This window comes from Chiloscyllium plagiosum, chromosome 16, assembly GCF_004010195.1.
Source record: "Chiloscyllium plagiosum isolate BGI_BamShark_2017 chromosome 16, ASM401019v2, whole genome shotgun sequence".
Classification (NCBI taxonomy): Eukaryota; Metazoa; Chordata; class Chondrichthyes; order Orectolobiformes; family Hemiscylliidae; genus Chiloscyllium; species Chiloscyllium plagiosum.
Genome location: NC_057725.1, coordinates 14,985,951 through 15,011,418, shown reverse-complemented (window position 1 = coordinate 15,011,418; position 25,468 = coordinate 14,985,951). Strand labels below are relative to the sequence as shown.

General features: G+C 38.3%; 1 protein-coding gene across 2 annotated transcripts in view; it reads left to right on the top strand.

Moving 5' to 3' along the window:
- api5 (apoptosis inhibitor 5) overlaps nucleotides 1-25,078 on the top strand; it is a 31,539-nt gene extending 6,461 nt beyond the window's left edge. Inside the window, exons 2-14 of one of the 2 annotated variants that reach the window (XM_043705483.1) lie at nucleotides 7,630-7,791; nucleotides 8,113-8,206; nucleotides 11,314-11,379; nucleotides 12,099-12,250; nucleotides 14,566-14,772; nucleotides 15,881-15,985; nucleotides 16,487-16,576; nucleotides 16,991-17,172; nucleotides 21,675-21,768; nucleotides 21,958-22,014; nucleotides 22,614-22,690; nucleotides 23,094-23,227; nucleotides 23,819-25,078. In XM_043705483.1, the coding sequence (XP_043561418.1) occupies nucleotides 7,630-7,791; nucleotides 8,113-8,206; nucleotides 11,314-11,379; nucleotides 12,099-12,250; nucleotides 14,566-14,772; nucleotides 15,881-15,985; nucleotides 16,487-16,576; nucleotides 16,991-17,172; nucleotides 21,675-21,768; nucleotides 21,958-22,014; nucleotides 22,614-22,690; nucleotides 23,094-23,227; nucleotides 23,819-23,898 (1,500 nt within the window). In that variant the 3' untranslated portion in view covers nucleotides 23,899-25,078. Of the gene's footprint in view, nucleotides 1-7,629; nucleotides 7,792-8,112; nucleotides 8,207-11,313; nucleotides 11,380-12,098; nucleotides 12,251-14,565; nucleotides 14,773-15,880; nucleotides 15,986-16,486; nucleotides 16,577-16,990; nucleotides 17,173-21,674; nucleotides 21,769-21,957; nucleotides 22,015-22,613; nucleotides 22,691-23,093; nucleotides 23,228-23,815 lie in introns of both variants that reach the window. The other variant, XM_043705482.1, reaches the window with a different exon arrangement.
- The last annotated feature ends 390 nt before the right edge of the window (nucleotides 25,079-25,468 follow it).

The window sequence follows — 25,468 nt, the reverse complement described above, 5'->3', positions numbered from 1 at the left end:
GTCCCCTCACCCCTGCCCCCACGCACCCCCCCTCACCCCTCCTCCCACCTACCCCTTCTCAGTCACACTTCCTCCCGCACACCCCATCTCTCTTTTCGCCACTCTCATCCAGTCACATATTAGTGCAGAATGGAAATAGACCCTTCAATCCAACTTGTCCTTGCTGATCAAATATCCTAAATTAACCTAGTCCCTTTTTCAGTATTTGACCCCTGTCCCCTTAAAGCTTTTCTATTCATAGACACACCCAGATGGTTCTGGCACCACCCTGTGTTGGGAAAGGTTGCCCCCTTAAGTCCATTTTAAATCTTTCCCCTCTCACCTTAAACCTGTTCCCTCTAGTTTTAGACTTCCTACTCTGGGGAATCTTGGTTATTCATCCTTTCCATGCCCTTCCTGATTTTTATCAACCTCTATAAGGCCACCCCTCTGTCTCTGATGTTCCAGGGAAAATATCCCCAGCTTATTCAGCCTCTCCATGTAGCTCAAGCTTTCCAATCCCTTTTTGGCCACTTTCATGTTTAACAGCTTTCCTGTAGTCAAAATTGATCACAGAATTCCAAAAGTGGCCTAACCATTGTCCTGTGCAGCCGCAACATGTCCTCCCAACTCAATGCACTGACCGAGCATACCAAATGCCTTCTTCATTACCTGCCTACTTGCGACGCCACCTTCAAGGTACTATGTACCTGTACCCCAAGGTCTCTTTGCTCGGCAACACTCCCCAGCACTCTTACATTAAGGTTATAAATCCTGCCTGATTTGCCGTACCAAAATGCAACACCTCACATTTATCTCAAGTAAACTCCCATCTGCTGCTTCTCAGCCCATTTGATCAATAGTCCATTGCACTTTGAGGTGGCCATCTTCACTATCTACTACATCACTAATTTTGTTGTCATCTGTAAACTTACTAACAATGCCTCCTTTATTCATGTCCCCATTTTGTCATACAGCATGGAAACAGACCCTTCAGTCCAACAAGTCTGTGCCTAACATAATCCCAAACTAAGCTAGTACCACCTGCCTGCTCCTGGCCCATATCTCTCCAAACATTTCCAAATCACGTATTTATCCAAATGTCTTTTAAACCTTGTAATTGTACCACTTTCTCAGAATGTTCATTCCACACACAAACTACGCTCTGTCAAAAAATTTTGCCTCTTATGTCTTTGTTAAATCTCGCTGCTAGCGAAAAGCGAACAAACTTTATCTCTACCTATATCTCTCATTATTTTGTAGACTTCTATCAGATCACCCTCCCAACCTCCTATGTTCCAGTGAAAAATGTCCCAGCCTATCCAGCCTTTCTTTATAACTCAAACCTTCCATACCTGGTAAATTTCTTCTGAACTCTCTCCAACTTGATAATATCCTTCCTATAACTGGATGACCAGAACTGGACACAGTATACCAGAAGAGGCCTCACCAATGCCCTGTACAACCTCAACATGACTTCCCACTCCAATATCAAATGACTGAGCAATTAAGGCCAACATGCCAAATGCCTTTTTAACCACCCTGTCCATACCATTTACATAAGTGACGAAAAGCAGTGGCCTCATTACTGTTCCTTGAGACACACTGCTAGTCACAGCCTCCAGTCCAAAAAACAATCATCTCTGGTCCTCATCATCTTCCATCATCTTGCTCTCTTCCCACCTTCACCTCCACTCATCCTACTGTTCTTCCATAAGGCCATTAGACATAGCTCTAGAAATTAGGCCATTTAGCCCATCAAGTCTGTTCTACCATTCAATCATGGCTGATAAGTTTCTCAACCCCATTCTCCTGTAGCCCTTGATCCCCTTGACAATCAAGAGTTATCCATCTCAGTCTTAAGTACACTCAGTGACCTGGCCACCTCAGCCTTCTGTGGCAATGAATTTCATAGATTGACCACTCTCTGGCTGAAGAAGTTTCTCCTCATCTCTGTACCCTTTACTCTAAGGCTGTACCCTTGGGTCCTAGTCTCTGTTGCTAATGGAAGCATCTTCCCAATGTCCACTCTGTCCAGGCCGCTCAGTATTCTCTAAGTTTCAATTCGATTCCCCCCTCATTCTTCCAAACACCATCGAGTATAGACCCAGAGTCCTCAAACTTTCCTCATACATTAAGACTTTCATTCCTGAAATCATGCTAATGAACCTTCTCTGGGCCTGCTCCATGGCCAGTACATCATTCTTGAGGTATAGGGCCAGAATTGTTCACAATACTCTAAATATGGTCTGACCACATTCAACCTTCACCCCTTGCTCATCCTTGTCCACTCCCCCTCTCTCCTAACCTCCCCATACTTATGCATGAAGATGTATAAGATGCTCAGAGAGCAGTTTCCCTAAGTAGCCACCATCCAAGTTCATGGTTCCTCTTTATACTTTCTTTACTTGTATGTGTATGAGCTTGAGAATTAGGAGGAAGAATAGGCAATTCAGCCCTTCAGCCTGCTCTGTCATTTGATAAAATCGTGGATGAGCCTTTACCTATGTATTTCAGTACAAAACAACACCCATTTTTAGAGAGAGATTTCATAAGGCTTCAGGGAGGTCAACTTACACACTAGCATCCGTGACAGGTGATTTCCATTGTGAAGCCAAGTCACAACCTGGATAAGAGCCAATCAGTTTCCATAGACGTTTTTGTCTCCCTTTAAGCAAATCATTCTAGTCGCAGCTGCTTACTCTATTGTCATATCCCCTCAAACTGGTTACTTCATCCATTTTTAAGTCTAATCTGGATGTATTCAGAGTCCCAGAGACTCCTAATTCTAAAGAAACTTTTTTCCCCTTGAATCTTGTTTTATTTTGTATCTTTAGATTTTTTTTCTTGGATGTCTCAATGACTAGTTTGTTTTCACCAACTAGGATTGGTTGTGTATTATTTGCCTTAATATTGTGTGTTTAATATATTACGGTGCATGATCAGTGGTATTTTAATAAAGTGAGGACAGCAACAGTTCTAGTTGCTCTTACAGCTGGAGATCAATGCCTATGTTTTGTTCTTCTCTACTAAATTTTTTTCCTTAATGTTTGTGCCAATTAATCTTGATTGGACCTATTTGAGAAAAAAAAGCATTATGGTAGGAATCTGAAATGCACTACGCGGGAAGGCAGTCGAGGCTGGAAATAGAACAAATATTTTAAAACATTTTAAAAATATTTTAATGAGCATGTGAAATATCATAACATACAAGGATATGGGAGAAGTGCTGAAAATTGGGGTTCGCGCACCTTTAGTGGTAATTGTTTTTGGTGCAGAGTCAATGTGCCAAAGGGCCTTTTCTATGCTGCGTGAGTCTATGACTAGAAACATGTTGATTTGATCTGTATTGATCGATATTCTCGTAGCTTTAAATTTTGCTATTGTTTGTCTGTATTTGTAATATTCAAACAAAATACAATTCAATATTTAGTATTTTTATTTCCCAATGGCAGGCAACATTGTAACGAAACAAAAACAGAAATCACTGGAAAAACTCCGAGCTGAAGAGTGATTGGATTTCTCTGATTTCTGTTCACAGATGCTGCTGTACCTGCTGAGTTTTACCAGCAATTTGTTTTGTTTCTGATTTCCAGCATTCAGAGTTCTTTCCATTTAACGTTGTAATTAATCTATGTTTGTCTTTGAAAGCCTCAATACCCTTGCTATTGTTCATTTCTCAATATAGAAACACAGTGCTTTATTCAATATGGAGGTGCAAATTTGTAACAAATTTTGACAATTGTGACAAAATATTACAGAAAGATTTTATGTTCAGAAGTCTCATTTGATTTGAGGTTTAATGTAATTGCTGTGGTATTGCAGCAGTAACAATACTGGAGTTATTATACCTCTGGAACTGACAGCAATGTCTGGAATTTGTTCAAGTGTAAATGCAGAAGTTGCTGTCAGTGTTTCTAAGCTGCGTAAGATATATTGCTGGGTGAAAATCTTTGAGAATCATTGAATTTCAGACAATTTTATTCTTTTATTCCATAATATTCTCTGCAAAAACCCTTGATATTACGACAGCTTCTTAAATGGTTTGAACAATATACTCATTACTTGACTACTGCTGCTTCTGAAACCTGAGTTTATACTTGTGGCATGTCAATTTTGTCCATTAAGATGAAGTCCAATTTTAACTTTTACATTATAACATTTCACTTTCCACTACAATCGCGTGTATGCCCAGTCAGATTTATTCTCGTTAAAATTTAGTTGAAGAAAAAGGTAATTGGTTCATTTTACTTCCTGGCTTGCTGTCTGAGAGTGTAATTTAGTGTGGTTGCCTGTTTAGTGATGCTTGATTACATCACTACTACTAGACAGATTAGATTACTTATAGTGCGGAAACAGGCCCTTCGGCCCAACAAGTCCACACCGACCCTCCGAAGAGCAACCCACCCAAACCCATTCCCCTACATCTAACACTACGGGCAATTTAGCATGGCCAATTCACCTAACCAATTCACCTAACCTGCACATTTTTGGACTGTGGGAGGAAACCAGAGCACCCGGAGGAAGCCCACACAGACGGTTGCCTGAGGCGGGAATTGAACCCGGGTCTCTGGCGCTGTGAGGCAGCAGTGTTAACCACTGTGCTACCATGCCGCCCGGTAGAACATTATTCCAACACTTCACTACCGGACACTTGGTAGATCTCTTGTCTTTATGCCATTTTCAAATTAAACCCAGAAAAATCCACAGTGTAGATGGTCGAAGCTATTAAGCTAGTTTTGTTTGGAGTCAGTAGCTGTTGCTTTGCTATTAATTTTGAAGCCTGGCCACAGTGAATGTGTTTTTATAACTGTTTAAAGGGGATGCCATACTTGTGTATACAATATGTATACAGACAAAGCACCAGTGTAAAAATGCTAGGCTTTTCTGATCTGTGCTTTCTGTTATTTAGAATAGCTTGACCATATTTGATGCAATTTGTCAAATTAAACTTTTTTTAAAATTCTAATCTATGACCCGTCATTAAATCTCAAAAGCACTGTGTACGTCTTGTAGATTCAATCACATATCTATATGATCTAGCAATAGAATAATGTAATGTGCCCTGCATGTGTAATATTGCTTCCCCTTAGAAAAGAGCACTGTAATGTACTGTGAACAATAAATTAAAGATGCTATATTGATACAACGAGTTTTGAGAAGATTTGTAGCTCAGGTTGAGGTTCTGGATGTAGGTTTGCTCGCTGGGCTGGAAGGTTCATTTTCAGACGTTTCGTCTCCATACCAGGTAACATCTTCAATGAGCCTCCGGGCGAAGCACTGCTGATTGTTCCTGCTTTCTATTTATATGTTTGGGTTTTTTGGGTTGGTGATGCCATTTCCTGTTCTTTTTCTCCGGGGGGCTGGTAAATCTGGTCCAAGTCAATGTGTTTGTTGATAGAGTTCTGGTTGGAATGCCATGTTTCTAGGAATTCTCGTGCATGTCTCTGTTTGGCTTATCCTAGGATGGATGTGTTGTCCCAGTCGAAGTGGTGTCCTTCCTCATCTGTATGTAAGGATACTAGTGAGAGAGGGTCATGTCATTTTGTGGCTAGTTGATGTTCATGTATCCTGGTGGCTAGTTTTCTGCCTTTTTGTCCAATGTAGTGTTTGTTACAGTCCTTGCACGGTATTTTGTAAATGACATTAGTTATGCTTGTTGTCTGTATAGGGTCTTTCAAGTTCATTAGGTGCTGTTTTAGTGTGTTGGTGGGTTTGTGGGCTACCATGAGGCCAATGGGTCTGAGTAGTCTGGCACTCATTACCAAGATGTCTTTGATTTAGGGGAGAGTGGCTGGGACACGTTTTGTCTGCTTGTTTGGATTTGTTGCTGAGAAGTCTGCAGACTGTGTTCATTGGGTATAGGTTGATTTTCGTCTGCTCTGCATAGTTCCTCTCTGCTGCAGTGTGTGGTGGCTTGATGGAATAATGTTCTGATGTAGCTTCGTTTGTGGATGTTGGGATGATTGCTTGTGTAGTTCAATATTTGGTCTGTATGTGTTGTTTTCCTGTAGACGCTGGTCTGAAGATCCCCGTTGGCTGTTTGCTCTACTGTGACATTTAGGAATGGCAGTTTGTTGTAGTTTTCCTCCTCTTTAGTGAATTTTATGCCAGTAAGGGTATTATTGATGGTTGTCTCCCCCCCCGAGAAAAAGAACAGGAAATGACATTGCCATAGGAAATAACATCAGCAACCCAATCAAACCCAAACATATAATTAGAAAGCAGGAATCATCAGCAGTGCTTCGTCTGGAGGCTCACTGGCGATGTTACCTAGTTTGATGACGAAACATCCGAAAATGAACCTTCCAGCTCAGCGAGCAAACCTACATCTATGTTGATAAGGGTGACTTAGAAAAGTCAAACTTTATTGAAGGCAGTGGTTTTAATGTGCTGGATGGGCAGATCAGGTATGTATCTTGTACATCTCCAGAGTTTGCTGTCCTGAGCCTTTAGTGTCTTAAAATGCCACACCTCCATCTTAATACGTGTATTTTGTTTTATGTGACATAAAACAGGGTACTGTTGGTAATATGTGAAAATGTATCCATCTGCAATACAGATAAGAGTTGTCCAGCTGCAAAGTGATCTTTAAAATGTGTACAATCTCTGAGTTACACCTTAAAACTGCAAGCTTTATTCACCGGCTAAGCTCTTTGCTCAGTCAACCAGTTTTGAGTGATTGTAGTCTGTATATTTGTAAAAGTTATGTTTTCTGACATCCCAGAGGAAGTTTGCTAAAAGCATCACCAACCAGGTTGATAAACTGCAGTGTTTCCTATCATGTTCCAGTCATTATCAAAGATAATGTTTTCTGTGGGAAGTGCTCAGGAATCCAACTATTGTCTGCCTGTATTGAAATGTGTGTTGTGTTGATATGGAAACTGTCATCCTCATAAAAAGTCCTGTGAATTGTGTAGTTAATCTTGAGTCTTTTGTCTTAAAGTTTCATGGGGGGGTTATGCAGTTATGGCGGTGTGGAGTGCAGGTGGGGAAAAAAAAATGGATTCAGACTTCAATCAGAGCAGCCACGATCTTATTGAATGGCAAAGATGGATTGGGCTGAAGAGCCAACACCTCTGACTCCTAATGTTCTTATCTTTAATTATTTTTGCTGAATTAATATGATTTTTCCCTTTATTCATTTTCTGATGCTAAAATTTAGAACTGAAAAGTAATTAAATACAAACTTGTCTTTAACCAGCAATAAAAGATGACATCACAGGTCATTTTTATAATGCTAAATCATCTGGAAAATCTACCAATTAAAGAACATGTGAACCAATGAAGAGCTCATAATATTGCTGGATGGGTGCTGGGGAGTGAATGGAGAGAACCATGCATTGTTTAGAACGCAAGTAATTTATTCATTCAAGGGATGTGGGAATCCCTGGCAGGTTGAGCATTTATTGACTATCAGAAATTACTCCTGAGAAGGTGATGGTCACAATCTAAATTGTGCTTCTGATAAGATTTCTTTTAAAGTTACCTATTTCAAAACAGTGTTATAAAACCTAGCTTCTGAAAGTTCACAGTTCCACATAGGGTGCATCTCAATCTCTGCAACAAGTGATCTCTATTAAGCTGAATGATCTGAATATTTTGTGGGGCTTCTATCGAAGTATGGCAAAATGTATTTTTATTTTGCAGTACAAAGATGCATATCAGGGCATTCTTGATGGTGTGAAGAGTGGTGCCAAAGAGAAAAGATTGGCAGCGCAGTTTATTCCCAAGTTCTTCAAACATTTTCCTGAGTTGGCAGATAGTGCTATCAATGCCCAGTTGGATCTCTGTGAGGATGAAGATCTTTCCGTAAGGCTTATGTTCCTTTTCTATTTCAATCTGAATTTGTTGGTTTTGATTGGGTGGGTATAACAAGGTGAAAAAAGAGCATAAGACTGTATTCTTTTCTTTCTGATTTTCCGTTTGGCATAAGTTTGGTTTCATTAATTTTGTTCAATTAACTTTCAAAAAGCAATACATTAGAAATTGTGTGCTCAGTGCTGAAGAATTAATGCTGAAATTTTGGAGAATTGTCATAAGAAAATATTATTTTGTCTAATACATATGATTAAGTAAATTTTGCATCATTGCAAATATGTAAAATCTAAGAGGGTGGAATTTTGTATTTAGATTCGTCGTCAAGCCATTAAAGAACTGCCTCAGTTTGCAACAGGTGAAAACCTACCAAGAGTTGCAGATATATTAACACAGCTTTTACAAACTGGTATGTGTTTTGTTTTTGATGTAGAGCTTTAGTTCACCTTGTGCTATTGTGAAAATTCCATTAAATATGTTACTTCTTACAAGATTAATAACAATGCTTTATATTGTATGAATGATGTTTGTACATTTTGTGATTTGATCTTTCTGCCTATGAAGTTGAACAAAGCAGGTGGAAAATGGTTAACTAGTCACCATTATTTCTTTGGGAAGAATTTTCTTTTTAACTGAATCCATATCAGTCTGAATTTGCGTAACTTAAACACGAGATATAGCAGTTTTTCCAGATTAAAGTTCATATTGTGGTTCTCCGTGGATCAATGTTGGCATCCTTTCTCTCCCTGAATTATATTAATATTATTGTACAAGGCACAATTTGAAAATTTGTCGATGACATCAAACATGGAATTACTATGAGCTGAAAATTTTTTAAATCTTCAGTTGTCAGGTCCAGAGTCCCTGACAAGGCCAGCATTTGAGGCCCATTCCTTTTGCTGTTGAATTTGCTATTTTCAGATTGCAATTAACAGTCAACCACATTACTGAGATTCTGGAATCTAATGTAGTCCAGAACAGGTAAGGATAGCAGGTTTCTTTCCCTGAAGGATATTAGTGAACCAGGTGTATTTTTAAAACAATTGATAGTTTTTTGGCACATTATTAAACCTAGTTTCCAACTCCAAATTTATTTAATTGAATTTGCATTTCACCAGCTGCTGTGGTGGGATTTGATCCCATGTTCCAAGACCAGGGACTCTGGATTGCTACTCTAGTGATGTTACCATTACACCACCAACCTTTCCCATCCTCCATATGATGAATCTGTATATTCTCAAAATTGTTGCACCCTAAAAGGAAGCTGTTTAGCCCACTATGCCTGTGACGCGTCTCTAAGCATTATGATTCAATGGCATTCTCTTCCCTTTACCCCATATCTGTGCCACCTTGTTCTCAATTCTTTTATGAGAGTGAACAGGTTATTCTTTTATACTGTATCCATATCCCCCTCATAATATTGAAAGCAACCCCCAAAACCTCTGATTGATATTCACAACTGAAGTTCTTATCCTTGGAGCCATTCTCAGAAACCTCTTCTGCACTCTCTCCAGTGTACTCACATCCTTCCTAAAACATAGCACCCAAATCTGTAGACAATAATCTAGCTGAGGTCTAACTAATGTCTTCTACAAGTTTAGCATATGCCTCTATTCTGTCATCCTATTATAAAGCTTAAGTGAAAATATTAGGAGAGCTTCAACTTGAGTATTTGAACATCGCACTTTTGAAAGGATGCAAAAAAACCTAGAATGATTTCATGGATGAGGAACTAAAGTAAAAGATCGCTTGGAGTTGCTGGAGTGGTTCTCCTTTGAGAAACAAGGTTAAGAGGGTATTCACAAAAGGTTTCTGGATGAAGTAGTTTAGGAATAGCAGTTGGAGAAAGGGACGATTGAGAACCAGGGGCAGTGATTTAAGATGCTTGGCAGAAGAAACAATAGTGACGTGAGGAATGCACTAGTGTGTGGTGAAGGAAGACTCAGTTCTGGGTTTCAGAATAGCACAGAATCATTTTTTGAAATGAAACATTTGCAACACTGCTATGGGTAAGTTGAAGAATGGGGACTTTGGCAATATTGCCAGGTGAGTTGTTGTTGGAGCAACCGGCTGCAGGAGCCATATGATCTCCACTGTGTTGTAATCGCTCCATGATTCTATTTATTATTGCTTAATCTAAAGGATGTGACTACCTCCTAGCTCAAAGTGTGATGGTAACTCTTTTATCCTTCCTAATATCCCTCAATGTTCATGCCTTGAGCACAGGCTGAACAATTTAATTGAATTCCTGTGAGATGCAGATACTTACCAGAGTTTTGGTCGCCCAGGGTTGCCAAATATTTAATTGTTGCTTGTCCTCCACCACCATCCCTGTTTGTGCTCTAACTTGCTTTTACGTGCTTTTTGTGTGCCTTGCCACTTGCTGATCATTCTTTTTCTATCACTCCACTCCAGTCTAATCTATTTTCTAGACCATGCAGTGTTTATGTATACTAACCTTCCTACTATTAAGGAAGTTTCACAGAAAATCTTAAAGCAATCATTCAGAGTCGCCATTTCTTTGTGAAAGAAATATCATATTTGACGAATTGATTAGAGATTTTTCAGAAAGAAATAAGCAATATAAATAACAGTGAACTGATGGATGTCCTGTACTTAGATTTGTAGAAGGTATTTGACAAGGTGCTATAAAACAAGAGCCCGTGGTGTAGGGAAAGATAGAGGATTAGCAGGCTATTCGGAAGCAGCAAATGGACATAAATGCATTTTTGGATTGGCAGGATGTGATGAGTGTTGGGACATAAGTGGAGCAGCAATGATTTAGAGTCTACGAAAATGACTTGGATAAAGGGTCAAATATATGATTGCTAAATTTGCGTAAAGAGGTAGTAGTCTAAGTTGTGAAGAGGTCATAAGTCTGCAGAAGAATATAGTTGGTTTAACTGGGTGGAAAATAATTGGCAAATGAAGTATGATTTGGGAAAATGGACTTGTCAACTTTAACAGAAAATGATAAAGCAGTGTATTATTCAAATCTAGAAAGATTACAGAACTGAGAAGCACAGAAGGATCTGGGTGTCCTGGTACGTGAATCTTAAAACCTTTTATGGTAAATGTATGTTGTTGACTACTAAGGGTATCAGAGTCGAAAAGTATGGTGCTGGAAAAGCACAGCAGGTCAGGCAGCATCTGAGGAGCAGGAGAATCGACGTTTCGGACATAGGCCCTTCATCCTTCACAATCCATTCAGCTTTGATTTTATTGAACAAGCTTGAGGAGCCAACTCTTGCTCCTAAGTCATATGTTTGTATGTGATTGCATTTCACATTATTCCTAACTTGATTGTTTTGTGCTTTGAAAACCATAAGCTCAATTATTTTGCAGCACAAATTCAATTTATCATCTAGGATTTTTAAAAAATCTGAAGCAGTTAAGGGCTGTTGGATTAAGTTTATCTTTAATGTGGTTTTTATCAGTTCACGTTAAGGAGAAATGATTTCTAAACCTTGCAGTTACTTTCTGTTCTGAATTACAAGAACTTCCTCTTTCTTGCAGATGATAGTGCGGAGTTCAATTTGGTTAATAATGCATTAATATGTATATTCAAGATTGATGCCAAAGGTAACTGTCATTTTCTTTCTAATTATTGCGACTATTTTACTAACCTACATGTTACTTGAATAAAAGTTCTGTGAAATGGTATGAAGATAGAATGGCTGTTTCAAGCTATACTTGGACACAAAACAAGTTTTTTTTCTATTATTGTTCATTTAGTACACACTGTTGAACATGTAGTTTGTTTGGAGAAGGCGCACAAAATTGAAAAGTTTAGTGTGTCAGTTTCTATTATTTAAGATTGTCATAATGGCGGAGGAAGCCATTTATCTTTCAACTAGCTTGAATTTGTCAGAGTGAAATGTTATCTAGTAGCAATTATTAAGACTGACAAATTATCTACCTGTAATAAGATGTGAAATGGGAAAAAAATTAAACATTTAGAAATTGCAGGAAAATTAGTATGACTGAGAAGAAAAATTAAAACCAGCAACAGTCTTTTTTTAAATGTTAAGTACTGACATTTGTAAAATCTTTAGAGTTGAGGAGGCTAATTAGGGCTGGAGGCATAAGGTTACTCTTAGGCATAATATTGACAAGTATTTAAATTTGAATCATTTGATATATTATGAAAATGCATTCTGAAATACCAGTTTTTTGAGTGGACATCTGTACCACTTGGTTATTATTGGCTAATCCTTTACCTCTTTTACAAACTTTCATGGTAGTAGGTCCACACTGAGTTTAAAATTAATTGTGTTCTTAATTTTCCCTGTTACCAAAAGGAACCTTAGGTGGTCTTTTCACACAGATAATACAAGGGGAGGATATTGTGCGAGAGCGTGCGATAAAGTTCCTTTCTACAAAACTGAAGGTAGTACCAGAGGAAGTTATGACCAAAGAAGTAGAAGAATACATTTTTGTGGAGTCCAAAAAGGTAACTCATTAATCAAGCAATATCTATGTAATTGCTATTGGGAAATTTCTAACGGTTCTTATATTTAATAGATTGACTAAATACTCCTTGTAATTAGTCTCAGGTGACCATTAAAAAAACAAACCGTGGTACTCTCAAAAGTGAGCAAGACAGGAACAGTATTCCTGGGTGATTTTCTGGTTCTGGTTGAAGTAAAGCTGTTCATGTAGTGCAACTGTTCACTGTGTTTGCAACAGAGCAGATTCCCAGATTCCTCATAATTGTGTGCTAGAAAAACTGTACTCTGTTCTTGAATTGAAGTAGCAATGAAGGACTCTCTTCAACCAGTCCCCTCGTGTGACGTGATTAAACTACCAGCGTCTGTCACTAATGAGAGAGCAGTCCTATGGTCTGATAAGACTTCGGTGACTTTACTTATACCTATATCCTTTCTGTATTTGAGGGGCTGTTCAGTACAGTAAATGATCTAAATTGTGAACTAGGTTGTGTGGCTTTGGAAATTGCAAGACTCTCTTTAGACAGTCAGTGCTTTACAATCAGTTACTTTGTCAGTCGATTAATTACTTTGAAAGCATTGTAATTAGCGTTTTGTAGATGCAGGCATAGGTATTGTTTTTAGAGAGATGAGGTGACGCTGGACATTTCTGAGAACTCAATGTAAAACAATATTGTGGAATGAACGTATTTTTATAACCTGTAACTACATGTTTGAATACTGGTCAGAATTTGTATGAATTAGTGGAGATTGCTTTTTCCTTGTACCTAACAGGACTGATTATGTATCTGCATTCCAACAGATGGCAGTGATTTAAGAACATAACTCACTACCAATACCTTCTCAAGTGTAACTAGAAATAAATTGCCAAAGTAATCAATTTCAGAATTGCTCTGAGATTTGATCAGAAATTCCTTGGAACCAATCCCAATTTGCTGCCTAACTAGCCAAAATGTTGTTTATGCATATCAACAGGATTTCTGCTGCACGTCTGGCAATGTTATATTAGTGATGGGCATCAAATGGTGGCCTGCTAGTGACTCCACATCCCAGGAAATAATTTTTTTTTAAATTCACATTTTAGGTAGTTAACCTTTTGTCACAGCACTTTCTGGTATGGAGTTCTCCTAATATTGTAAAATGTACTAACAAAGGAATTAAGGATTTTAGAGGGCAGGCAGGAAAGTGGGTAAAACCTTGCGTCGTTTGATACATTATCAAAGGTTTAATGGATCATAAAATGCATTCTGAAATACCAGCTTTTTGAGTGGACATATGTATCTCTTGGTTATTATTAACTAATCCTGTGCCTCTTTTACAAACTTGCATGTTAGTAGATCCACACTGAGTTTAAAATTATTTGGGGTGAGAAATAATCTTCTCAAACAGTGGAGCATGCTTGATGGACTGAATGACTGTCATCTGCTCCTATTTCTTAAAATTTTCACTGAACTTAATGTTTTGTATAAGGCAGGGCATGACTGGAAAGGGTATATGTCATTGCTTCAATTCACCTTGAGATTCAGTACAATCTCAAATAGTGTGATTTGGAATCCATTGCAGTTGCTAATAATGAGAGGAATCAAACATGGTATCTTATTTTCAAACAATAATAATGCCACCAGCAAATGTCAGTGGAAGTAGATTGGACATATATTTAAGCACCTATTGCAGGTGTTTTCTTTTTGCACAAAAGAGTTGTGAATGATAATTCATTAATTAAGGAAAATCTCAGCAGGTCTGGCAGCATCTGTAAGGAGAGAAAAGAGCTGACGTTTCCCGTCTAACTGACCCTTTGTCAAAGCTTTGGCAAAGGGTCTGTTAGACTCTAAACATCAGCTCTTTTCTCTCCTTACAGATGCTGCTAGACCTGCTGAGATTTTCCAGCATTTTCTCTTTTGGTTTCAGATTCCGGCATCTGCAGTAATTTGCTTTTATTCCTTATTGAAGCCCTTTTTCTGATGTGCACCATAATGAATTTGCAGTATCAAAGTATTTACTGGTTCCAAAAAAATCCATATAATTGAGTACTAATAGCTTTTATGTTCTTCATATATTTTTTACTCATTTCTGCTACTTGATATTTAAAAGACAAATATTAAAAAGAAAATCAGTCCAAAGTATACTTTTCATTCACTTTCTTTTTTTTATTTTGGACTGGATAGAACTGAAAAGCTCTTAGAGTTGGGCAGCCTAATTTACATATTTTCAATGATGAACATGTCCCCTACCCTCCACCTCAAGGTTTTTCAGTGCAAGAAGGTATTTTGTAGCGAGGGTCATCTTATTCCAGATATATATGAAATTATTTTGTTTTTAGGTACTGGATGATGTGACAGGAGAGGAGTTTGTTTTATTCATGAAGATTCTGTCCAGCCTTAAGAATCTTCAGACAGTAAGTGGTCGACAACAGCTGGTGGAGCTGGTGGCTGAACAGGCAGATTTAGAGCAGGTGTTTAATCCTGCAGATCCAGATTCTGTGGACAGACTACTACAGTGCACAAGACAGGCAGTTCCACTTTTTTCGGTAAGACTAAACTTAATTTGTGTATTTCAGAATTGTTGATCTGTGTTGTTTTCTGGCATGTCATGTGCTGTGTAATTGGGATGAACTTGAGATTTTGCATTTGAATTTCAGTTAACATGTAAAAAGAAATCTTTGAATCAGTTGTCACAAATAGCCGTTTGAAAGTGAGAAAAGCCTAGAGTTTTACTTGTCCCTGAGTCTCAATCAGAAACTTGAAGCTCTGGGTGCTCTCAATGTCGCATTTAAAAAAAAGATTAACTTTCACAATCTATTCTGTCTTTTAATGGATCAGATATAACTATGCAGACTTTAATCATCTCTCAGTTAAATGATTAGCATTCATCCATGTCATCCAACATTTCAGCAGTCATACTTTATTCATGTCTTTCAAATGGACTTGAATATGTCAATTTTGGATATTTCATACTGCTGTTGAAGAGTTCTTAAGAGTAGCAAGGATAATTTGTGAAGTGCTTAGTCAAACTATTGCCAGGTACAAGGAATGGATTTTCAAGTAGAAATTGAGCTCCTCTCAAACAAAATGGAGAGAATTTCATCATGCCAGTAGTTGGAGAATTGTAGCTAATCATCAGCTTAATGTTGGCAGAGTTTCCAAATAGTGTCATAAATGGAATTAGAAACTGCAGAGCGGCAAAGTTGAGTATTGTTTATGCACCTGTGAAACCTGATCGCACATTTATGGGTGGCAAATGCTTTGCCAAAGTGTATAATGCAAGCAAGTGCAGTACTGAAAACAATAGCCTCTGTTATATATTTGCTTAAACTTTCTGTATGTTTTACGACTAATAAAATTGTCAAGCTTTAGAATGGACTTTACAACTTAATTAAAGTGCATTGTATGGTATGTGTTTTACATTAAAAGCCTTTCCCATAACTCTACAAGTATATAATGCTGCTTAACTATATTGTGAAGCGAATTGTAAAGTTAGAATATGTTCCATAAAATGCCTTGGATAAATATTAGCATAAACGCGCTTGTTGATTCTTGACTAACTTAAAATCGTTATTTAAAAATGCAGTAAATTTAGAAAGAAGTGGTTACTTTAGCCTTGTCTTGTGCATTGTTTTATTTGTGCTTATTTTTCAGAAAAATGTCCATTCAACCAGATTTGTCACCTATTTTTGTGAACAAGTACTACCAAACCTCAGCTCTCTTACCAGCCCAGTAGAAGGTCTTGACATTCAGTTGGAGGTAAGGTGTAAACCAAATTAATTTACTGTTTATAACCCATTATAAAGTATTTGTGAGCCATGTGTAAAAGTTTCTTTGTAACTGGCTCTCTCCTCTGCATACTCACATCCCCATTCCCCTAGCACATGCACTTTGAAAGATGTTTTTCTAATTGAAAAAGCATGTTCCTCTGGATCTGTGCCAATGGTTTTGCACATTCCACTGTAATGATGGAGGCCTGCAGCCACTTGCACCCCCTGGAAGTTCCAACCCTATCCATTACCGCACACCAGATCAGGCATGCGCGCACACCCCCATACTCCCTCTCTCTTCTCTTCTCATTCGCCCATCTCCCCGCCAATGTAGCTCCTCAAAATGTTGACATAATGTTGCAAATTAGATTCAAATCAAGGTCCATTGCAGAATTCTCCATAGGTTTGTATTCAAGGTTTATTGTTTAGCAGTACTTTACTGTTTTTTTTTTCAATTCTTCAGTGACAGTTCAATATTTTAATCTTGCAGGTTTTAAAGTTGCTGGGAGAAATGACACCTTTCTGTGGTGATATGGAAAAGTTAGAAAGTAACTTAAAACAGTTATTTGAAAAATTGCTGGTAAGCAACTTTTTCTGGAAAATGTAATTTTTTTAAATTCAGTCACTGCAAATATTTTAGAGCCACACATTTTTGAATCATTCTTTGCTGATCACATTATTTGTTCATTTCACAATTTCTATTCTGCATTATATCAACATTTCATTCAGACTAAATTTTACAAGACAGAAGAAGAAACTTCACATTTGGCTTAAGCTGATTTCTTACAAAGCAGATGGCTTTGTCAAGCACTTGCTGAAATATTTATCTGGTTTGAATTGTTAATGGTTTCAAAGGCATGGAACAGATCAACATTTTACGAACTACAGCTGCATGAAAATTGTACATTTGAAGATTGTGCAGCCTCATGTGAATACTTGTGCGCAAACACATGAGAAAACATGTTATGTAACTTTGAATTTTGTAAAAACCTAGGAATATATGCCATTACCTCCAGAAGAAGCAGAAAATGGTGAAAACGCAGGCAATGAGGAGCCAAAGCTACAGTTCAGCTATGTTGAATGTCTGTTATTTGGCTTTCATCAACTTGGAAAGAAGCTTCCTGATTTCCTCACAGCTAAACTCAATGCAGATCGACTGAAGGATTTCAAAATAAGGTGGGGCAAATGTTATTTATGTTTATGTTATTCTACTAAAAGTTGTCCTGTGATAGTAAACTGACTTGATTATGATCATTCAATTTTGGTTGTCCAGTCATTTCAAGGTATGTGATTTAACTCAAATTACTATTTGCAAAATTCATTTGCCAAAAAGTTGTAATGGGTGCATAGTTCGCATGCTAGATAGCTCAGACTTAATTACTGGTGCTTTAGAACTGCATTTGATAATATAAAGAGGCTAGAAATCTGGGATTGTTCTCCTTAAAGTAGACATGAGTAAGAAATTTGATAGTTCCTCAAAACCATGGAGCCTAATTGATTAAATGAGAAACTGTTTCCATTGTCAGATTGACCAGTAGCAATAGAACACAAACTTAAGTTATTTAAAGAACTTAAACCAACATTAGGAATTATTTTGACGTATATAAAGTTGTTGATGATCTGGAATGCTCTGGCCAACTAAGGTGGTAGAAGCAGTTTTCAAAAGGAAATGAAATAAATGAAAGGGGAAAGGCTTGCAGGCCTTTGAGAAAGAGTGAGTAAGTGGGACCACTTCAATAACTTGATCAAGGAATTGGCATAGGTCCGTTAGGCTGAATGATTTCTTCTGCTGTACCATTATATGATTGTATTAGCATATCACTGGCATAGAAAAATAGGTAAGAGCATTAGTAGGCTATTTGGCCCTTTTGAGCCTGCACTGCCACTCTGTACGAACATGGATAATCATTGAGCTCAATTCTCCCAATCCTGCCCTCCTCCCATATCCTGTGATCCCCTAAGCCTCACAGCACCAGGGTCCCATGTTCGATTTCAGCCTCGGGTGATTGTCTGTGTGGAATTTGTGCATTCTCCCAGTGTCTGTGTGCGTTTCCTTCGGGTGCTCCGGTTTCCTCCCACAATCCAAAGATGTGCAGGTCAGGTGAATTGGTCATGTTAAATTGCCCACTAGTGTTAGTGTTAGGAGGGAAATGGTTCTGGGTGGGTTACTTTTCGGAGGGTCGGTGTGGACTGGTTGGGCCGAAGGGCCTGTTTCCACACTGTAAGGAACCTAACCTGATCTAAAAGCTATATCTGCTACCTCCTTAAAAATGTGCAATGTTTTGGCCTCACCCACTTTTCGTCAATTCCACAGAATCTCCATTCTCTGGGTCAAGAAACCCTCCTCATCTCATTCATAAAAGGTTTACCCCTTATTCTTAAATTGTCCCCAGTCTGAACTCCCCCAATATCAAGAACATTCTTCCTGCAGCTAACCTGCCCAGTCCTGTTAGAATTTTCTATATTTCTGAAAGATTTCTCCCCTCATTCTTCTAAACACCAATGAATATAATCCTAACTAACTTGTATATTAATCCTGCCATTCCAGGAATCAATTTGGTAAACCTTCACAACACTACCTTTATAACAAATACATCCTTCTTTCGGTAGGAGACCAAAACTGTGTACATGTTCTAGGTGTGACCTCACCAGTGCCCTGTATAATTGCAGCATGACATTCTTGTTACTCTAATCATCTAGCTATGTAGGATCAACCTAAAGTTTGCCTGCTTTAATGCCAGCTGCACCTGCATGCTTACTTTCAGCTACTCCCTATTTCTGCCGTAGTGGATAATCTCTCATTATCAGCATTATACAGTATTTGCCTACTCACTCAACCTGTCTAAATCACACTGCAACTTTTCTACATCCTCCTCATAGCTCATCCTTCACCCATTTTTCATCTGCAAATTGAGATATTAAAAATGTTTCTTCATCTAATCATTAACATATATTGTGAATTGCTGGGGTCCTAGCACCGATCCTAGTGCCCCTCTGGTCGCTGTCTGCCATTTAGAAACAGACCCACTTATCCTCACTCTGTTTCCTGTCTGCTAACCAATTTTTTATCCATCTCAAAACACTACCCGCAATTACAAGCACTTAAATTTTATACATTAATTTCTTATTTGGGACTTTGTCAGGAGTCTTCTAGAGGCCCAAATAAACCACAAACATTGGCTCCTCCAGTCAACTCTTCACGTTACATCCTGTAATCCTAATAGATTTATCAAGCATCATTTCTGTTTTAGAAATCCATGTTGACTGTTTGATCCTACCCATGTTTTCTCAATGCACTGCTATAAATTTCTGGATAAATGAAGCTCTAGAATTTTCCCCTCTACCAACATCATACTTGCTGGTCCGTAATTCCCTGTGTTCTCTCTAACTCCCTTTTTTTTTTAAATAGTGGCGTTACTTTAGCTACCTTCATATTTGTAGAAACTATTCCAGAATCTTTGAGGATGGTCATCAATGTATCTGCTATTTCTCGGGTCACATCCTTAACTACTCTGGGATGTAGATTGTCAGGTTCTGTAGATTTTCAGCCTTCAACACAATTAATTTCTCAACACCATTTCTCTACTGATGCAGAATTGCTTCCGCTTGTTTCCTTTTACTGAGCACTGTTCGCGTCATTTCTGGTTTCCTTTTTGAAGACAAGTGAAGTATGAATTTAGTTTGGGGAAAGTGAGGACTGCGGATGCTGGAGATCAGACTCAAAAAATGTGGTGCTGGAAAAGCACAGCCAATCAGGCAGCATCCGCGGAGCAGGAGAGTCGACGTTTCAAGCATAAGCTTATCCTGGTGAAGAGCTTATGCACAAAACGTCGACTCTCCTGCTCCTCGGATATTGCCTGACCAGCTGTGCTTTTCCAGCACCACACTCTGAGTTTGGTTTGTCCGTCATTTCTTTGTTCCCTATTATAATTTCCCCCATTTCTGACCAGGGATCTATATTAATTTTCACCAAACCTTTTCTCGATCCATACCCTTAGAAACTTTTACAGTCGGTTCTTATGTTCCCTGCAAGATTACTCTCATACCCGATATTCCCTCTTCTTGATCAATCCTTGGTACTCCTTTGCTGACTCTTAACTGATCCTAATCTTCATGTTCATTGTTCTTTCTTGCCAATTTGTATGTCTCTTCCTATCACTAACCTCCCTTGTAAGCTGTGATTTGGCCACTGTTCTTTTTGCATTCTGGTGTGTTGTGGAATAGGCCAGACTACTCAAAACATTCTTAAGCTAAGACTTAAACCTAGACAAAGTTGACTACGAGATTTTAAAACGGACAAAAAATGTATTCACAAAATTACGCAATGAAACACAAAGAACAGAATAAAGAACCCCTACAGAACTCAAGCTATCCAGCTAGACTTAATTATGCTGTTCTGATTACACACAACAGTCCCAATAAGCAAACTCCCTTTAAAAACCAGTATAAACGGAACACATGCTGCAGGTTGAAATTGAAGGGCAGAAAAGAGAGAGAGTTTCCAACAGCTCCCTGTTAAACTTCCCAGTTCAAGACTGAATTAAAACTGCTCAGCTCAGCTAGCTACAGAGCTGACCACTCCCCTTTCTTTATACAGGTCACTTCTAAAGCATGACGATTTTGGCCTGAAGTCTTATCTGTTTATGTATAAACAAAATCCTTTTCATCTTTGTACCAAACCAGACTGATCGGGGTCCGGCCCGGTTTATTGCCCCTCTGAAAAAATTCAAGGATAGAGTCTCCTTGAGCCAGGAACAGCTTTTAGAAAAAAAGGGACTAGATTTGTGACAGGTGCCAGACAGGAATACACAATTATTGTTGTTTACCTATTTGCTGTTTGAATATTTGTTATTCCTTTCACTAACATTTCCCAACCTATTATAGCCATTGTAGTTTCCCCTATTCAGATTCGGGAGTTTAGAGTTTAGATTACTTACAGTGTGGAAACAGGCCCTTCGGCCCAACAAGTCCACACCGATCCGCCGAAGCGTAACCCACCCAGACCCATTCTCCTACATTTACCCCTTCACCTAACACTACGGGCAATTTAGCATGGCCAATTCACCTAACCCCTGCACATTTTTGGATTGTGGGAGGAAACCAGAGCACCCGGAGGAAACCCACGCAGAAACGGGGAGAATGTGCAAACTCCACACAGAGAGTCGCCTGAGGCGGGAATTGAACCCGGGTCTCTGGCGCTGTGAAGCAGCAGTGCTAACCACTGTGCTACCGTGCCGCCCACGCCCCGCCCACGGGGAGGTTTTTCTCCATCTTGATAACTTCTGTCACGCTATGTTTGCTCATCCCCAGGCTATCTCTCACAACTGCGTTGCCAATTATTCCTTTCTCACGGCTTAATACCAAGCCTCAGGTGGTCTGTTCTCTCATTGATTCCTCAACATGCTTCAGTTTAGATTTGTGACAATGATACTCTGTGTTCCTTCAATCAAGTTTCCTCTCTTCTGAACTCCAGTAGAAAGAAGTTCAGTTTGCTCAACTTTTTCTCATTAAAAAAAGCTACTCGTATGCCTCTCCTGCACGTTATTGTGTTGTTGCAGTCCTCCTCAGTGACCATAATGGCCACAATATTGGATTTGAACTTTAATCTTGGAACTTAAAGGACAGTGTGGAATATATTGCAGTCCCCTCTGATTTTAATTGTATACTTTTATGTTCAGATTACAGTATTTTGCAAGAGGTTTACAAGTTTATATCAGACAACTACGTCTTGCTTTACAAGGAAAAACAGGTGAAGCTTTGAAAACAGAAGAGGTATGTATTCTAGCCAGTTGTTATCTTTCAAACTTAAATAAGGAGACTTGGGAGAAACTTAGATACTTCTGGTAACTACGTTGTATGAAATTGTTTCTTAGAGCAGAATTGTGCAGTTTGTAGCCATGTGTTTTGGAATATATCTCCAACAAAATGTATCTTTCACAAAGTGTTGTTTCTTTCCAACAGAACAAAATTAAAGTTGTTGCATTGAAGATAACCAATAACATTAATGTTCTCATCAAGGTAATCATTTTTATAATACTGATTGCAGAAAAGGGCAACTTTGTTATTTTGGGATTTCGTGCAGCTAAAAATTGATTATTGTTCCTGTCAAAGCCTGGCACACAGTCTAAAATGCTGTCATAACAGTATTTTTGTAAAGGGGGGTTGATGTTTTAAAAACAAATTGTAAAGAGAAGCTAAAGTATTGCACTGCCATGTGCATATACCTGCCTTGATTGGATGGAAATCTTTAAATGCTTTATTTAATGCCTTGTCCATTTGTGCAGTTAGGCAAATAGATTGAATTATGATTTCCTTTCTGGATGGCATAGATGAATTCTGTAAACTGACCAGATCGGATAGCTCATTTGGCTGAATAGAATGCAGTGCATACTAGTGCCAACAGTGCGGGTTCAGTTCCTACACTGACTGAGGTTATCACGAGCATTCTGCCTTCTCATCCTTGCCCCTAGCCTGAGGCATGGTGACCCTGCGGTTAAACTCACTATTAGTCCTGTCTTTCTAATAAGAGCACAGCCTTATGATCCCCTGGGACTATGGTGACTTTATCTTACTGATCTGAAAAGGCATTGAGTAATTTGCACATTTCTTTTGGTTAGGATCTGTTCCACAACCCTCCCTCTTATAAAAGCACAGTCACCCTTTCTTGGAAGCCTGTACAGAAGGCTGAAGTAGGGTAAGATTATCCTTGTATCTCCTGTCGTGGTATGCTGTTTTCGTTTCTCACAAATAAACTAACTGTAAGAAATTGCACTTAAACTATGTTCACTTTGAACTGTGTCACACTATGGATATGTGTTTTTATACAAAATCTCTGGAATAAAACTTGTATTTACTTGAGTGTTTTAAGATTAAGATCATAGTTGTTGGTTTGTCTACCTTTATTAGTTTTCTTTCAATTGCACAATATGAGTTGACAAAGAGGAACTTCCCAAGAGCTTTAGGTAGGCAAGGGTAAAAGACCAATGACCACAATAATAAAATACTTAATTTCTGCATTGTCAGAATGCTGCTTGTCAGAATTGAGTAACTTTATTTAATAGGAATGTCAAGGATAATCATGTGTTTCATGTTAATAGGCAAAAACGAATGGCTGAGGAAAACACTTCATCCCCTCCGAAGAAACAATCCCCAGCACAAAAACGGGATACCAGGCAGATTTACAATCCACCCAGTGGCAAATACAGCAGTAATCTTGGTAATTTCTCCTATGGTAAGCTGTGTAAATCCAATTGTAGATCTAGCAATTTAGTTTTTCTATAATGATGTAACAACTTGAATAGCATCATTGGTGGAATGAGAGTTTATCTGTAAGCTACTAAGTGACTAGATTTCTCTTCTCAGTGGTGCTATTGTGGAGAAAATGACACGTACAAAACTCTTAAATGTTCTGGCAATGTGACCGGAGAAAGCATCGTTGTCTAGTGCGCACCCTGTATTTGATAGCTGGGCCAGAGCAGCATTGATTGAATTTGGATCTAGTTGGCTTCTTCATTTAGCTTATTTTTTCAATAGAGAGAGTAAATAACTAGGAAAGCAATTCATACCTTTGGAGGCAGAAGAGGCCAGAAGTAATATAATGTTCTTCTGAATTTTTCTTACCTTGGCTAGTTAATTTGGAAAAGGAATAACTTGTTAGGATAAAAGGTTTAAGTTAAGTGTCAAATTTTGTGTAAACTGTATGCTCATGTGACAAGTAGATGCTTGTGTAATTCAGTATAATTTTCATACCTTAACAATGTTATTCAAGTTGCAATTAGATAAGAAAACTCATCAAGCATACTTTTTCCTTTTTCTGTAGCAGAACAACGAGGAGGTTTCCGTGGAGGTAGAGGTCGAGGCTGGGGTGGACGAGGAAATCGTGGCAGGGGACGTCTCTATTAGAACGAAAGGCTCCTTCACCATTGTCCATTGTGCAGTAGTTACTGTGTATTATAATCTTGGGATTGCTACACAGCACCTATAAGAACAGCTAGTAGCCTTCAAAGGAGAATTCTGTATTTAAGAAAACCTAATTCCTAGGAGATACCTTTGTACATTTCGATCTATGTTTATATGTGGGAATGTGAAACTGTTTTTCCAAGCCCACACAATTGTTCTGAAATGTGCTTTTAATTTCTTTTTCTTTGTTTTATACTGCAGTTCTGACATTTATAATAATTGTAGGCTGGAAGGAATTTTCAAAACATAAAGCACAGCAACAATTGACATTCCAAAATCCATCTTGGCAAAAGCAGTAGGATAATTTGAAATATGGTAGGAAATTTATGAGTAACTCTCGTTATGCTACATGTTCTCCAACTGGCAGTTTCCCACTATGTGATATAAAATCTGCATTTGCAGCAATATTTGAAAATAGTCCTTTTGTGATCTCTGGCCAGTATGGGAAATTTCAAGCCGTTCTGAATTCCCAGTGCCATTGTTTATTTCCAAATAAATATGTGCCGCTAGACAAAGTAGCATCATGGTAACAGTTCATGAGAAGACTCTTGCAGCACTAGCACTTCCAAACTTTGGATTTCATGCTCCTCATGTTGAAATACCTAACTTTTTAATTCCCTACAATAGAATCCTACTCTGATAGTAGATTGGCAGTGGTTTTCAAAGGCTGGCTAACAATTGATAGGAACTTCAAAATGTTTCTTTTCCCCAATTTCTCTCTCTGGATTATGTTTTGCCTTTTCGCAGTAGTTCACTGCTTCCTGATTGAAATTGGTGAATTTAATTTGTGTCAAAACTATGGTTAGAAGCACACTGGTATAGCGGAATATTCATATACAGTGTGCTCCTCCATTGGGGCTGGGTCAGGAGTTCTTCTGAATTTAGGCAGATGCAACCCAAACTCAGTTCAGTATGTATCCTTCGGCAAATGAATGGCACTATCCCTATTGATGAACATAAGACTTCATGCTGTGATAAAACTACTTAGTGCTGTGCAGTATTTACATAACCTGTTGCATTTTTATGATCTGTGTGGATTAATTGTTGAGTGCTATAGTACTGAAGTACTGTATTCAAAAAGTACCTGTAGTTTTAAAAAAAGAATGATTTGCTTGATTCCAAAGCTTTGTCTGCATTTGTGCTTTGATCCCAACTTCATTGCCCGAGCTGCGTGGCCGATAATTTTTTGACAGCAATATTACTTTATTGTGCGTTTGCATCGTCATGAGGTAAGTTTGCTAATCTATTCTTGTCCATTCTTCAGTTTTCATCCTCTGTCCCAGTAAACTGACAACTAACAACTTTCTTACACTAATGTTTTTTTCTGATCATTATATGTATATATTTTAAAATGAGAACGAAAACCATTGCATTATTAGGCCGAACACCATATCTATATAACAGAATCATATACGGTTTGATTGGGGTTTTGAGCAAACCTATGTAACAGCAGGTTAACCCTTTCTAATCAATTTTCACTAGCTTTCAAATGCTTCAAGACATGATACACTAT